General features: G+C 34.8%; 2 protein-coding genes and 1 non-coding gene across 3 annotated transcripts in view; 2 read left to right on the top strand and 1 right to left on the bottom strand.

Annotated features, from left to right (window-relative positions):
- The window catches only part of Smp_177020 (phospholipase C-like protein 1, plc-l), a gene marked incomplete at its 3' end in the record, with an annotated part of 26,725 nt that extends 22,394 nt beyond the window's left edge, over positions 1-4,331 (top strand). Inside the window, exon 3 of the mRNA XM_018799776.1 lies at positions 3,952-4,331. Coding sequence (XP_018651531.1) covers positions 3,952-4,331 — 380 coding nt within the window. The remainder of the gene's footprint in view (positions 1-3,951) is intronic.
- An 8,388-nt stretch (positions 4,332-12,719) lies between these two features.
- Positions 12,720-17,605, top strand: part of Smp_177030 (phospholipase C-like protein 2, plc-L2) — a gene marked incomplete at both ends in the record, with an annotated part of 24,084 nt that continues 19,198 nt past the window's right edge. Inside the window, 2 exons of the mRNA XM_018799777.1 lie at positions 12,720-12,841; positions 14,666-14,795. Of these exons, the coding sequence (XP_018651532.1) occupies positions 12,720-12,841; positions 14,666-14,795 (252 nt within the window). The remainder of the gene's footprint in view (positions 12,842-14,665; positions 14,796-17,605) is intronic.
- Smp_tRNA_00113_Gln_TTG.1.1 lies at positions 13,235-13,301 on the bottom strand. The gene has a single exon. It is a non-coding gene (tRNA).

Genomic DNA, 17,605 nt, shown 5'->3' on the forward strand with positions numbered 1-17,605 from the left:
TGTGAAGCTGAGTGACACGGGATCGAATCGGTCAGGGAGCATCAGTTCCCTCAAGATTACAGGTACACCTTGCTGACGAGTGCCAAGTAGCACGAAACCCGTGTCCAGGGTTTCCTGTTGACCATCTCCAAGCACCATCTTATGTTAAATTGTAATAGTTGATTGAACGAAACCAGTTTGTAGGTCAGTCACTGTAATCGTTTAGGACTTCACTGTTAGGTCCAATTCTTGGTAATCTTGTAAGTGTTGTTGATGACTGGAACTTTTCAGCTATTAACGTAAAAGTAACAAACAACTGTCTCACTACTAGTAAGTATAAATTCCACCAACGACGAATAATCACTAGAAATTCAAGAAAATCATTAAGTCACTGATGAGCTAACTATTATAGTTTGTTTGAAAGATTTCCTAGAAATAAGTCTAAATTGTAAGTTGTATTCGTCAATGACAGATGTTAATTGATTGATTGGAGAGTTGTTCAATCATAGAAAATGGTTCTTATTACTAAAATCACTTAACAAAACGATTGAAAATCAAGAATTAATAAACCTGCTTTTATTATCATCTGTTGTAAAAGTCCCAAAGGAATAAAGGACAACTTTGCAGTACTGATAATTTCTTAACTAATTATCAATGAGAATGTCAATTAGTAACAAAAAATGTCATCATAGGTCGAACTACAGTTTGTTATTTAATTAGGTTACAGCTTAACAGTTTTGAAAATTTTATTGACCAAGTTTATGCGACAGGACAAACCAGCTTCCAATTGAAGAGGGAAATTAGGGAAAGACTTTGGAAGTGGATAGGACATACATTAAGGAAATTACCAATGTGCATCACGAGGCAATCCCTAACTTGGAATCCGCAGGGGAAGCGGAAAAGAGGAAGGCAAAAGAACACATTACACCGGGAAATAGAAGCAGATATGAAAAGGATGAATGTTAACTGGAAAGAAGTGGAAAGGGTTGCCCACGACAGAGTTGGATGGAGAATGCTGGTGAGCGGCCTATGCTCCACCACGAGGGGTAACAGGTGTAAGTAAGTAAGTAACAAGGAAGTACACAACTTAGAGATCTTCAATTTATCAAATTTTTTAAACTACCTGACACCTTCGATAAACTTAATGCTTAAAAAATAACACTGAATTTATGAGTTTGTTGACGTTAAACATTAATATCTTTGGATTCCAGCTCAGTAGTCTAGAGATTAGGTGTTCGTTCCCGAGATCATAGGTTATAGGTTTAATTCATGATCGTGAATGCACTTTGCTGAAGAGTTCCACAATACGGCAAAATATTCGTTTAGTGCTTCTACGTTTTCAATGGTTATCACACATTGTTTTGCGATTTTAATATAATTCATCATTCTCCACAAGCCCATATTTACAACTATCTTTCATTTCTGAGTCTCTCCATCATTTTCATGGAGAAAATAACTTAACACGATGACATGTGAATTATTTGGGAGGATTACTTGAAATTTTATTGTCAAGACATATTAGACCTTATTTTAGATACTAAAATAAACTTTTGTAAGATTGGAGTATCGATTTTTATGAATTACAAAATTAATTCTAATATTATTTTTAAGTTAAAAAATATCAAGAAGGGGTTTTTGTGGATATGATAGTAATTTCATTAGTTGAGATCATGAGTAAATTGAAGCTAGACCACCATGTAAAACCTGGAAGAACTAGATGACCGCTTATACCAACTGTGAGACTCCTCAGCAGTGCGCATCCAGATCCCGTCTCGCGAGATTCGAACACAGTCTCGCGCGCGATTGCTTAACCTGAAACCGCTGAGACGGCATCTAATGGTGTTAATGTCTAACTTCAATCAATCCACGAAATTGAGCCACACACCCACCATGGTCTTCAGTGAGTTACTATCTCACAACAGACCCGGTTGAACTTCACTGGTAACTGCTTCACACCAGAACTCTAGGAAATACCTCTTAAAGGCAGTCACCAGTGAGCATATCAGAAGGAGTTTTGCGGATATTGTAGTAATTTTAATAGTTGAGATCATGAATCATTTGAACCTAGATCACTATGGAAAACCTGGAAGCACTGGACGACTCAGTGGTCTAGAGGTTAAGCAATCGCACGCGAAACTGATAGGTTCTGGGTTCGAAACTAGCGAGGCGGAATCATGGATGCGGACTGCTGAGGAGTCCCAAAACAGAACGAAATGGCCGTCCAGTGCTTCCAGGTTTTCTACGGTGGTCTAGCTTTAATTGATTCATGATCTCAACTATCAAATTTTAAAAAAATAATTTACTAAAATAACTTCTAAATCAAGTTTACTTTTGAAGCTGTACAATTATAGATATATTTGTGGTAAATTGTGGATTGTAGTGGCTGATTCTATGTCGAGCCCATATAGCGTATTCTAGCTTCTGGAGGGACTAGTTTATCCATTCTTCTCAATCTACATTTTAACCATGTTAATTATTTGCTTATCAACCTTGACTGTTTTTATACAAGCGTGTGTGTTCATTTCCTGTCTTACTCATCACATGCCTGTAGCTTATTTTTGTATGACTATAAATATCAAATCACGGAACTTGATTAAATCGAGTTGGCTCAGATGCCTTCTCCACATTGCGTCATTTCGTTACTCTCTCCTTTCTTCGTTTCTCCTATCTTTTGTCTGGATCAACGACTGTATGAAATATACGTATTAGAAATTCATTCCCGTGTTTGACTTATTTAATTCTATTGTTCACCAACGCGATTTAAGTCGATGATAACATACGAAGACTGGCGACATGTATATTGCAATAACAATCAGAAACAATCTAACTGGAGTCAGTTGAAGTTAGACCACCATGGAAAACCTGGAAGCACTGGATGGCCGTTTCATCCTATTGTGGGACTGATAGGTCCTGGGTTCGAATCTCGCGAGGCAGGATTGTGGATGCGCACTTCTGAGGAGTCCTACAATGGAACGAAAGGGCCGTCCAGTGTTTCCAGGTTTTCCATGGTAGTTTATCTTCAATTGACTCATGATTTCAACTATGAAAATATCTAATAATCATGTTATTCACAACACCTCAACCTGTAGACTACCATAAGATCTTAATATAGTAAAACGATCGCCATTTTCGCATCTCTAAGTACCTTTTTATCCAATTGAATATTAATTGAGATTTACTGATTTTCTGTATTGCTAAACAATGCACAAGGCAACATTACACAATCCGTTGTAACACGTGTAATCATCAGTCACAAAAAGGCAGGGCAGATCTGAAAGCACAGCACACAATGTTAATCGAGAACTTCACACCAAGAGAGAACACGAAGTGGAAGTCATGAGTCTTTTATTTTCAAGATCGAATTGGCGAGGGAAGTACACGGTGAAAAAGCGAGTTTACCAAGTAGTCTTATGAGTCATCTCATAAGCTTTAGTGTATGTAGGGCTTGCTCTTCTTCCTCGGTAGAGTTTATGCTTGGTCGCCCTACAATAGAAAGTAAATAGAATCTGTTATTAACGTCATACATGACGATTTCAACTCCGTTACACCGTGTTACATTTTGTCTTGTTGGTGAAACAATAGTTTCCAGCATTTTTGTTTTTCTCCTTTCTGGTTTTAAAAAGAGATTGAACTCGTTTAAAATTTTGAAATTTGACCAGGTACTTTCCATATTCTCAGATATTAAATACTTGAAATGCGACATATTTTGCTCACGTACTATAACATTATTCAAGAGTGAAATGACTCTTGATTCTGAATAAAACTTAGACTTATTCAGGGGGTTTAAAACATACCTGACCCCACGGTTAAACATTGCAAGTATATATTTTCATAATAGATAATGAGTCTATCAGTTTCAATCTGGAACCTAGATAATTATTCACATTGACTAAGAATGGGATAATTGAGAAGATATGCACATCATTCAGACATTTATGTGTAAAACTTTCATCTCTATTCTTTTTTTTATAGTTGATATTGAAGAAATTCATGAAGTACAACTAGGCTGTTCTTCAAGAACTACACATTCCCTCGGTCGACGACGTCCACTTAGTATGACTCCAACATTATCACATGGCTTTTTATCCTCAAGTGGATCAGGTAGCCTAATTCAATCAGCGTCAAAAATGTATTCATCAAATAATTCAAGTTCTCTGACTATTGGTTCAATGTCACCGCAAATTCAAAGTTCTACATCATTAAATTCAACGATACTTAATCTTAGTTCTAGTGCATTTACAATATGCTATGGACCGGATTTTACTGTATTAGAAATTTTAGCTTCTGGTCCAGAAGAAGCAAATATTTGGGTGACTGGATTAAAATGTCTAATGGCTGGTGCTCAAGGTTAGACAAATATGTTTGGTCTTTATATCAGCATATTTTACTATTTTATAATTTATTTCTTATTGAATACTGTCACTAATATGACAAATTGAATTAATGCAATAATAGGAACTGTTTTTAAAGTTGAATTCACGAGTTGATCTAAGCTAGACCACTATTGAAAACCTGAAAGTACTGGACAGCCGTTCGCGCAAGATCGTTGTTCAATTCAAGTTAGACATTAACACTTCTGGATAACGTCTCAGTGGTCTAGAGGTTAAGCGTTTGCATGCGAGACCAAAGGTCCTAGGTTTGATCACCGCGTATTAGATCGTGGATGCGCACTTCTGAGGAGTCCCATACTAGGACGAAACGGCCATCCAGTGCTTCGAGGCTTTCAGTGATGTTCCAGCTTATATTCACTCGTGAGTTCAACTCTGAAAATACTGCATTCTTCACCAATCCTTTTACTGATAAAAACCATTTTGAAGGAATAACACATCAGTAGATAAAAAAAAATACAATTACTGTTCTTCGTAACTCATATTTCACTGAACTATAGGCCTACCTAATCATATACATCTCTGTTTTCATAAATGCGTATCTATTATCATAAATTCACTTATTTTGTCTTGGTTCGTCAGTTCTATATACTTCCACAACCAGTCTCCAATTTAACTAATGAGAAAATTGAAATATACTATCTAGAAAGTTTTGTACATTTTACTCTTCCTCGGACCTTTGAAGAAACTAGAAGCGATTATTCAAGATTTCATCCATCAAATACGTTCAGCAATGGAAAAAGATTTCATGGGACCAAGAAAGTCCTTGCAATCACTTACGACTGAATATTATTGTCAATCAATCATCAATCCATCTTTGCCTACCATGCTTGTAAATTTAGGCTATATCGAGGCAATACGCACAGTATGCACATATGCCAATTAGAGACTGACCAGTTGCAGTCCTAAAACCACCAATGGGAAGATTCAAACAAACAATAGTAAGTAAATTTCAACTTCACCCCATTGCACAAGCAAGTAGCTATCAGGACTCAGTAGCTGAGTGGATAACGGGATGGCGTTTGAAGCGAAAGTTACTGGGTTCGAGTCCCAGAGTGAACATCAGGTCATAGATGCAGATAAATCCAGCTGACGAGTCCCAAATAGGATGAAACGTGCGTCCTGGATTCCACTGCTAGCCACTATCCATCTTTGCTTACCAATCAATCATCGTTTAAGAACTATTCATACAAAGGTTTTTTAAATACTTACGAATTGAATGAATATGAAACTAGAATTTTTCTACAGTTCCATATATTTTAACCTCCCCTGTGATTATAAACTTACTATTAATCAATTACATAACTGTTTACGTTTTTTTCAACTTAGATTAACAATACAATCGATAAATTATTCGAGCTGACTGGTTCAAAAATAGAAATAAGATTAGTTGAGATCATGAGTCGTGGATGAGCACTTCTGAGGAATCTCATAATAGGACGAAACGGCCTTCCAGTGCTTCCAGGTTTTCCATGGTGGTCTAGTTTCAATTGACTCATGATCTCAACTATTAAAATTACTATAATATCCACAAAACCCCTTCTCATAGAAATGAGATTATTTTGATTAGTTAACATCAAAATCTAAGGTAGGATAATGTTTAACTCATCAAGCAATAGCCTCTTTCTATCAACCACTATTTTAAACAAGAAATAACACTTATACTTAAAGCTAATAAATGAAATCCTGAGTACAAAACAGAATAAAAAATCGTGATAATACTGTAGTAAACAAGAACACGACTGGGGACAATCGAATGTATTTAAGCACAAATTACAGACTATCTCACTAAATTCTGATAACCATACAGTCAGCAGTTAATTTGCAAAATAACAATCCATTGTCTCAATCTTGACCGTTCCTTCTGCAAATATCAGTTTATCTTCTCTGATTTCATTGTTCATGCATTTCCATACCGATTGCGCTTCGTTCCTGTTCTTTCCTTATCGATCTTCTACCAAAATACATTCTATACCTGACCATCACCATATACTGCATATGTGGATATAAGTAACCCACACTATAATACAACTGAAAAAACCATTTACAAGATTACCAGATTAGTTATTATTTTATTTATTTAAACACATAAATATTGGTACAAAGGGACACCAGATACATATGCACCACACAAATCTCATTTGATTTGTGTGAAGGCTGTGATACTGCTCAGGTGCCCAAATTGAAACAGGTGATTTTCTTAGGGGGCCACACCCGGAGCCTTTGACCTAAAGGTCTGATCCACAAGGCAGTGGAGTATCGTGAGAAGATGCAGTCCCATGGTAGCCGGTGACTAAAAATAGGTTCATACGCCATTTATTCCCTCAGGATACTGGAGCCCATGTACACCATTGGTTTGGAATCAGGGTTTTTCAACCCCCATAGGTGAACTTTGCGTGTCCACTGGCCCGGTTAAAGCGCCAGACATTCGCTTTTCGTCCTCTCAATTTTGTAAACAACACCCGTGGTGTGAGAAGGCAGTGAGTAAGGCTTCCGTGGAAGAGGCTATATACACGTAGTTATGTGAGAGCATTTAGAGAGGGAGAGCGAACTCTCCTCACTCTAAGCCGTACCAGGGCATTTGGGGACACTAGATTAGTTAGGAAGCATATTTAAGCCTGAGTAGATTTTTCTATTGATCAGATAAAAAGGAGATCAGAATAAAAACTCCCACTACATAAATAAAAGAATACATTTAATGAAAAGCCGTGGCTGATCCAGTTCAACTGTATGTATAGCGAGTAAGGTTATCATTATGGCCAATAAATAATGATAAATAAACATAGTCACCACTGTAAACAAACTCATTTAACGAGCATTCAGCGTTTACATTAATACTTAAAAGTTATCCGTTCGATCTTTGATCACTCTGTGTATGTGCACTTCTGAAGAGCTTCAGAAAGGGGCGAAACAACTGCCAGGTGTTCACACCTTTGCAGTAGTTGTCTAGCTAGGCTTAATCTGTTATCACTTATCCTAGTCATTCAATGCTTGCTTAAATTTTACTTTCTTACTTATCAATTTTCGACTAATCAAACGTGTTCCTTCTCGTTCCATTATTCATACAAAATCAAGATACTTAATCTTCTTTTATAAAATCGCCTTTTAGGCGATTAATAATAGGCGTTAATTTATAATTCAGTCTATGAATTTCAATAATCTTATTACATTCGAACATATGCTGTTGTTTAGATGTTCGATCTATATCTTCAGAAGGTAATGTTCAATCATGTAGAGAACAGAAAGAAGCCAATAAAGCATCAATATATATATGTTCAAACCATTCAGTTCGGATATTCTATAAACAAATCATATTACAATGCTGAACTGATTTTAAAAAAGATGATCAAAACGCATAATTCATCATAAAAAATAGGTCACCTTTGATAATATATTGGCTGAATTTATAGGTACCAACCCTTTTCTTTACCAACTAGATCGTTTGGAAGGTTAGACTATTATCCCTAGTCTTGATAGTACCAGGTTCAATCGTTAATAGGGTCTCAAAAGCGCTCAATGATGAGAAGTCCTGTACCAAGGTGAAACAGTTGTCCACTACTTTCTAGTTTACAGTATTTGTTTATCTAGGATAAATTCATAGTGTTAGTTTACATCAGTGAATATCCGAAAGGTTTAAGAAGATAAACAACCAAGCGGCAATTTTAAAACATTGAATATTAATAAACAACTTGCAAACTTACTTTTTTCTTTCTTTATAGATCCACAAGTACTAGAAGATAGACAGAAACCACGTGACAGGTTAGTCATATCTATATATCTATATATATCTATATTTGTTTACGTAATTATCATTGTTGATGAGCGATATTTGACTTGTTTATAATAATCACTATCCTATTTGCTAATTATAGTTACTATCCATTTATATACCGAGTACACAAGATTGGTGTATTTTAATTAAAATTGTACCTTTTTAATAAATCTATTCATGGATATTAAGTAAAGGGAAGTATATATATATATATATATATCCTATTTGATTTTTCATTCCATCAATGTTATATTCAATAAAGAGATCCATTTTCAGGTTGTTACTTATGAAACTATATATATATACATATATATGAGATTGATAAACGCATGATCCCCTTAGTAACTCCAATACAATATGTATATATAATGCTAAGTAATGTATTGTAAATAATGACATAGCTCTCTATAGGATAAGTACTGATTGACTGAATGTTGTAGAATTTGTATATCATAACAATGTAGCTAAAACCGAGCTAATTAAAATGATCATTATTATACTTTGTTCTATTGATTAAATATAAACTAATTAAGGTGTTGAATATGAAAGTAATTAAAAGTGGAAAGTTTAGGAGATACTTCAAGTAAGAGGGGTGAAATTTTATAATTTCAAAACTGAAAGAGAGAAACATAAAGGAAACAAAAAGTAATATTAGAATTGGATAGTGGTAAGTAGTTGAATCACAGATGCCTGTTTCATTCAATTTGAAACTCGTCAGATATACATGTTCCTGCATCCGAATGGAGATATTCGATCCAACTGTTAGCCCTTAACAAATTGTAACAAGAATGTAATGTCGAAGTAGTTCATTCGGGATGCACATGATTCAGTTCTTTACATCAAAATATGGATATATAAAGCCTTACAAACAAACTAGCATTAGCAAACGAAAGCTAGATCAAAGACAATTATACGATATAGAACATTTGTATACAGGGTTTAAACTAGGATAGCTAAAAAATGTTTCTGTTGTTTCAAAGAGATGAATATAAACAAACATTGATAGATTTAAAATTTCATGCCACTTATTTGGTAAAGTACTGACGTAGAATATCATTTCCAGAATTATCAGAAGTGGTTTTGTGGATATTATGGTAATTTTATAGTTGAAATCATTAGTCAATTAAAGCTACATCACCATGGAAAACCTGAAAGCAATGGATGGCCATTTCGTCCTATTGTGGGACTTCTCAGCAGTGCGCATCCACGATCTCGACTCGCGAGATTCAAACCCAGGACCTATCAGTTTCGCGCACGGACGCTTTACCACTAGACCACTGAGCCGGCATCCTGTAGTGTTAATGTCTAACTTCAACCAATCCACGAATCTGAGTGACACATCTACTATTGTCTTCAATGAGTTACTATCTCACAACAGACCTGGCTGAACTACACTGGTCACTGCTTCTCACTAGAACTCCACGAAATACCTCTTGAAGCCACTCACTAGTGAGCATATGTTAATTAATATCAGAAGGGATTTTTGTTGATAATAAAGTAATTTTAACAGTTGACATCAGTGCTTCAGAGGTTAAGCGCTCGTGCGCGAAACTGATAGGTCTTGGATTCGAATCTCGCTAGGCGGGATCATGGATGCGCACCACTGAGGAGTCCCACAAAAGAACGAAATGGCTATCCAGTGCTTCCAGGTTTTCAATTGTGGTCTAGCTTTAATTGATTCAAGATCTCAACTGTTAAAATTACTACAATACCCAAAAAACTCCTTTTTGATACTAAAAACTTCATTTTAATTCTTTTTGTTTGTTTGATAAGAAATCAGAAAATAATTTCAAATGAATTAACGTATGAATATTTGGTTATTGAGAAAGGGAATTAATTTTTATTCATTATTTACCTAGTTTTAGAATGTTTTTCAGTTAATTAAGATCTATTTATTAATTAATAAATAATCCCATCTAATTTGTTTCTTATTTTATTGTAATTTATTTTATAAAAGTAGAAATTCAATGTATATAGTTTTATTAGACAAGATCATATTACTTATGAGTAGTAAGTTGTGTATTAAAAGGCTTTGGAATTAAAGGGAATCAATAATTTACAAGTTATTAGCCGATGATTTTGTATTACTTCAAGTGATTTTGACTTTGTTTCTATTTTGTGTAATCCTTGACTTCTTATTTACTTACTTACTTACTTCCTTACGCCTGTTACTCCCAATGGAGCATAGGCCGTCGACCACCATTCTACAACCCACTCACTCTCTCATGCGCCTTCCTTTCTAGTTCTATTCAATTTTTGTTATTTCTTCTAATGTCTGCCTCTATTTTTCGGCGTCATGTGTTCTATGGTCTTCCTCTTCTCTTTTGGCCTTCTGGATTCCATGTGACGGCTTGCGTTGAGACGCAGTTGGGTAATTTCCTTGATGTGTGTCTTATCCACCTCCGGAGCTTCTTTATAATTTCTTCCTACGCTGAATGAAATCTAGTTAGTTCTCTCTCAGAGTAGGTTGTTACTGATAGTGTCTGACCAATGGATCCGAAGTATTTTGCATAGACAACTGTTAATATACACCTGTATCTTCTGGATGATGACTTTCGTAGTACTCCCTCAACTTCTTAATGCTTCTTTATTTCAAAGTACTAAATTTTTGAGGGTCATTATGTTAGAAGGAAACAACTGTTTAGAGATTACTGATTTTAATGGTTTTCTAATCCAAATCAACCTGTCATATAAAACTTTTAAATGAATAAAAAATAAACTCAGTAATATTCATAGAAAACTAGAATCAATAGAAATACTTGCAAAGGACTGAATAACTATCTTCTTTTATTATGAGCTTTAGAGAGCACGACATCAAAATCGTTCTCTTAAATTACGAAAAGATGCGGCTGTCTTTGTATAGGATCCTTTAACACAAAGGATCCACATTATCAACAATATTAGAACCCAAGATCTATAAGTCCTGAGTCGAGCGGCGGCGTTTGACTTTCAGTCACTAATTCTCTTTTTCAAATTCTTCTCCCCCACTTCTATCTAAACAACCGGTTTGTGTCGTTACTTATCACAGTTAGAATATGGCTCATATCCAAGCTTTGAAATATGTTTATTCTAGTAAAATATGTTAGTGGTTGAGATACAAGAAAATGACTGACAATTTTACTAAAAAAAAAAGAATAATTTTTAACGCTCCACCCAGTGATTCAAACGTAACACTCTCTCTGCCAGATATAAAGCTTTGTAATTTAATTTCTAGTAGAGTCATGGGTAAGGACTAACAAGAAGCAGTAAGACATTTAAAAGAGAAACAACTAATCAAAACTCTCGCAAGTGATGTTCATTCATCACAAGAAACCATCTTCACCAAATTAATCTAAGCTTAATAAAAGTCTTAACTAAGTGTTAAAATTCACATTATTTCCGAGAAGCAGACGCTGATGAGATGTCTGCAATTCAATCATTCAAGAGAAAATTACACATCATACTTCCAAAGTTAATCTACTTGATTTTCAAAGGTTTTCAACATTTTAGCATTAATTACTTACTTATGCCTGTTACTCTCAATGGAGCATAGGCCGCCGACCAACATTCTTCAACCCATTTTAGCATAGTTTTCCTAAATTATTTATTTTATCTATAATTCCGACTGCGTATTATGTAAATGTTTGTCTATATTAACTGATACTTGTTTTACCTTTCACGTAGCAAACCAAACTAATCTTTACTCAGTAGTATCTTACTTAGCTATTACAAACGGTAGGATATAAAAACAGACGAAAAGTTTAAAAACAAATTCATGTCATACTGGGCAAATACTTTCGTCTTATCACCACAAGCATCCATTTTTTCATACATAAACATCACGAAATTGTTTTTTAGTTATAAAATACACAATCACTAGTATGAAGACTGTGGAGACTGTTGAGTGTTAATGAGATCAAAAATAGACATAAGTTGGATAAGCAATAAAAAACTTCTAAGGACATGACAGATGTTTCTTCTTAAAATGAGATCCCTCAGGAGTGATCAACCGTTCCATCAGTGAATAAGTTCAATATATTCAATCTTGCATACAAACATTTAACGTCTGGACTAACTGGCTAAAATCTAATGGCGATTATCTTTGACTTCAGTTAATTTGGAATACAGTAGAAGCATCTTCCATCATCTTTGGTGGGTACCATCTTCACATCGACACGGTTCAGCTTCATTAGAACTTCAGAGATTCCCTCTTAAAGTTATTCACTAGTCGACAAATGGTAATTATCAGTCTAGAGTTTAAGCATTAACCGAATGTCCCTAGCTTAGTCCCTGCGTGTTGTGTTGGTGGACGTGCACTACTAAGGAGTCCATTATTAGGACGAAACACATATTCAATTGTTCTAGTGTTTTATTGGATTTTGACAGACCTATTAATTATGTAATTCATATCACCATCCTATAGTTCAATAAAACAGTACTAGATACATTTAGTTCTCAATGGTAAGACTGTTTTCTTGATTTAATAGTATCAAGCTAAAGAATGGTAGATAGGAGGAAATGTAATCCCTGAATTCTATTATTTGCCACCTTGTAAGTTATAAAATACATATGAACACTGATTATTATTTAGTGTCTCAAGCATGATAGACGATGGACCTTCGGTGTATATAACAAGGTTTAATGCCGGTCGGGAAAAGTATGATGAAATGTTTGAACATTGTCAACTACGTCTATCAGTAATGTTTAAGATAATGATGTTTCTGTAATATTTAAACTTATACTACTATTAGAATTATTGTGTAATCAGCGATTAGATCATGTATACCCTATTATGAAATAAAAATGTCCACAATAATTGATCACCAAATAATAACCGATGTTCTTCTTATTAAATTTATTAGGTTAACCTTACTAACAAAGTTTCAATGAATTCACTTGGTATTGTTTGTTTGAATCTTCCCATTGACATTTAAGACTGCATTGGATCAGTCTCTTATTGGCCATATATGCATACTGTTCGCATGGCCACGATATAGCTTTAATTCACAAGCATTATAAGCAAAGATGGATAGTGGCTAGCAGTGGAATCCAGGACGCACGTTTCGTCCTATTTGGGACTCATCAGCTGGATGTATCTGCATCTATGACCTGATGTTCACTCTGGGACTCGAACCCAGTAACTTTCGCTTCAAACGCCATTGCGTTATCCACTCAGCTACTGAGTCCTGATAGCTACTTGCTTGTGCAATGGGGTGAAGTTGAAATTTACTTACTATTGTTTGACTGAATCTTCCCATTGATTTTCACGACTGCAGTTGATCAGTCTCTTACTGGCGTATATGCATACTGTGCGTATTGCCTCGATATAGCTTTAATTCACAAGCATTATAAGCGAAGATGGATATTGGCTAGCAGTGGAATCCAAATAGGACGAAACGCGCGTCCTGAATTCCACTACTAGCCACTTTCCATCTTTGCTTATAAATTTTCAGTGAGTTCAATTGTGTAAATAGGTACCACTACATTCGTCTAGTGTTGGTTAGTTGTAGGTACTTAAAAGAAGTATTCTGTATTATGTATACATTGTACATATATAAACAAATGGGTACGAACACGTTGTTAAATTACAAATAATGTACTATTCTGAATGTAATAAGTAATATTTAAGATGGTTGTTTGATTTGGAAACTGATTTCTGATTTTGTTAGTTTTCCCAGTATGTAACTGACAGTTTGGCTTTGGTGTTCTTTTAAACTAAAAGTCTATCTTCATACTGGTAAACACCATACTTTCTATAATAATGGTTATATTAAACGTTCCAATGCTCCCTGATTTTCAATGATTATTTGGACTATGAATAGTTCATAATGATAAATTTAACAAACCTTAAAAATCTTTATTTCGAGTCCCACGTGTGAGATTACTGTTACGAACTGATGAGGAGTCCCATACTAGGACGAAACGGATGTCTAGTGTCTACAGGTTTTGATTGGTGATCTAACTTAGACCAACTTTTGAATTCAATTGGGAAAATAAATCATATATCTGTCAAAATGATGATATGTCACGAATCTATGAAATTACATATAAAGTATAATCAATGGAAACTAGAAAATTAATGACAAATACTTTATTCTATACAGTCACGATTATACAATACACACAATCAGGTGACCAATACGATACTAATAAATTAATGAGTCTTATTGAAATAGTCCAGTGAGAAAGTTTCTTACTGTATACACCATATTGACTTTAATACTTAGAAACTTCATCATGGAAATGCATGGAAAGGAACATTTTAGAGGTGATCAATAATAAGCACATGATCAATATCAATAAGTCGTTTGAATTTTCAAGACTAGTGTTTTTGGTTAGCGTTTTTTTAGTGAGTTAGTTTTCTACGAGATGAAGTTGTTAACCCCATGCCCAACCCTCCTCCTTTATTCGGGCTCGAGACTGGCAGTATCCCCCGTAGTGGCCACAGGTGGAGTTAATTTTCAAGTCCATATTCTTTATTTATTTCAAGGTGATGTCAATACGTGATTTAAAAAATTAACATGAAACTTTACTTTTTTTCATCTAGATGGTTACAAATTTTATTTCATGAAGCTGATTCAACTAATCAAGGATACTTAAGTGAATTTGAAGTGATTCGTTTAATTCGATCAATTAATCCAAGTTTATCATCGATACATTTAAGGCATAAATTAAAAGTAAGTCATTAAAAAAATATTATTTAACTGAAGATTAAACAAGTAAAAAAAGCTTCATATAGTTTTAATGACCGTTTCTTTGCTTATTTGAAATATGATTAAATAGGAGGGAGGGGGAAGTGTCTTGGTTTGAGGACATCCAGAAATGTCCAACTACAATCCCTAACGAGGGATTGAACTTAAGACTGTTGGATCTCTCAGTAAGCATATTACCTTCAGGATACTGGATCAGTCAATATTTCCGATTTTAGTCTATTTCAATTACGTAAGAAAGAAAATTGCTTTTGGTCTAAACAACTGGTTGTCGAGGTGCTGAGAAATTAAGTAGTTGTGTTATCCATAAAAAATGAAACTAATTTATACACTTATAGTTTTTCCGAATATACATGGATGCAGCGCTGTTTTCTGATTTGGTTAAGTTTAGCTAGTTAATTGCAGTATAATGAATTCTGGTTAACGAAACCGATTGTAGACATTTTCAAATATAACTTTGAAGTTAACACATCCTATGCTCATACTTTATTAGTTCATATAAACATTCATTACAACTTAACCGAACTATTTCACAGAACGTAACACGTAAGCATATAAATTTGTTATACTTGATGCTAATACGAGTTCAGCTTACTCGGTAAATGGAACGAAGGTCAAGACATAGTGACACGATAGGTTATTTTAGTCCGTTGTCCCAGGCCCTGCTAACTAGAGTGAGAAGTCCAAGTTGGAAGTAGGGAAGTTATATTCTGTAAGCAACCAGAAGCACAAACAATCGCAACAGGAAGAAATCAAACGTATATATACAGCATAAAACTGTTACAAAATAGCATACTAAAAGATACAACGGACCAATAGAGTTTAAGATTTTCCCGAGTGGGAAATACGACATGAAGGTGAAAAGAGCGCTTTTGGCGCGAAAACAAAGAAATTCAAATTTTGGAAATAAAACTACAATCAGTTGAAGTTAGACATTACCACCGTTGGATGCCGGGCCAGTGATCTATCGGTTAAGGGCTCTGGCTCAAGAATGAGTTCGAATCTCGCGAGTGCGGGATCGTGGATGCGCGCTGCTGAGGAGTCCCATAATAGGACGAAACGGCTGTCCAGTGCTTCCAGGTTCTTTTCATGGTGGTCTAGCTTCAATTGAATCATGATTTCAACTATGAAAATTACAATCATTAGTGATATTTAAGTCAAAATATCAATACTGAAATATATAGTTCTATGTTACTGGCCTGACTTCTGATTCTAAGAAATAGCTGGAAGGGAAAAATGATATCTGATTTCTTTCACATCCCTTTTTTCTTTTATTTAACCAGGAGAATGTAATAATGAAATACCAACACCACCGACTTCTCTATTAAATGTATGTTGATAATGGGATTGTTTATCAAATAAATCCTACCCTATTACTAAATGATTGACATGAGAAAATGCAACAGAGTAAAAAATTAATTAGGATAAAATGTTGATGAAATTTGGTTATCAGTTGAATCTAGGATACGTGTTCCATCCTGTTTGCAACTTATTGAAAGTATGTACCTGCATATCGAAACTGAGGTTTACTCCAGGATTCTAACCCAGTGTTTTTTGCTTCAAACACTTAACTTGGTATGCCCTTAGCTACAAAGTCCAACTAGCCATTCACTTATAGTGACCCGATATTTCTGACTCCAGGTAGATAGTATGAATGATTTTTATTGAATGATTGCTGTCAAAATATACACTCCATCAATCATCGCATATTATTGTCAACTTAACTCGTGTTAGTGAATAACAAAATTAAATAAGTGAAATACGAGAATGAAGTTTGAATGCGTGTATTTCATCCAATCGTTGATCTGAACAGACAGTCAATCAGAGAAACGAAGCCATTAAAGCGAAGAAAAGAGAACGAAGAGAAACGAGGCGCGGTGGAGAAGGCATGTACGCCAATTCAGTTTAACCAAGCATGAATCGATATTTATAGTCAGACAAAAATAAGTTACAAAAAATGTAAACAGTAAGATAAGAAATGAACACACATGCGCCTACATAAAAACAGTCAAGGTTGATAACAGAATAAGTGATAAGGTCAAAACTTAGCTCAAGAAGAATGAATAGATTGATCTGTCCTAAGGCCAAAATAACCTATGTGAGTTTGGCATAGTACCAGCTCTTATACACTTGTTCCACGGACATGTTTTTGTTACGATTTGAAGTTATTCCAATTGTCAATACAAGGACTAAATTTTGATCTGTTTGTATTAGTGCATCATAGTTAGGTCTGTACATTTATAACTTTCCATACTCATTTCTCATCAGTACAAAAGACTTCCCTTGTTCTTTAAATATTGAACTCAGAGTAAATAGACCGAATAAAACTAAAAAGTCAAAATCGGCTCCTTTCAATTTAGCTTTTATTCATCAAAATTGATTGGATCTACAGAATTCAACAGTACTATTACAAATTAGGCATATTACTACGGATGACCAATATCCATGTATATTCGCATATATGAATTGATTCTTAGAAAACTACGGATACTAATTAATTAGAATTTAAAAACTAGGAACATATTTATGATCATCTGTATTTGTATGGAAATGAGTTCATATAAAATTGAATCAATAAATGTTTCGTATTGTTCATAACTCTGTTTATACATTAGTTCTTCAGAATTTCTGGAAACTAAAAACAAACAGTATCTTGATAAAGAGGAAAACCTGGAAGCACTGAACGGCCGTTTCGTCCTATTGTGAGACTCCTCAGCAGTGCGCATCCATGACTCAGGCGCGAGATTGGTAGGTCCTGAGTTCAAATCTCGCGAGGC

The sequence above is a fragment of the Schistosoma mansoni genome, chromosome 3, assembly GCF_000237925.1.
Source record: "Schistosoma mansoni strain Puerto Rico chromosome 3, complete genome".
Lineage (NCBI taxonomy): Eukaryota > Metazoa > Platyhelminthes > Trematoda > Strigeidida > Schistosomatidae > Schistosoma > Schistosoma mansoni.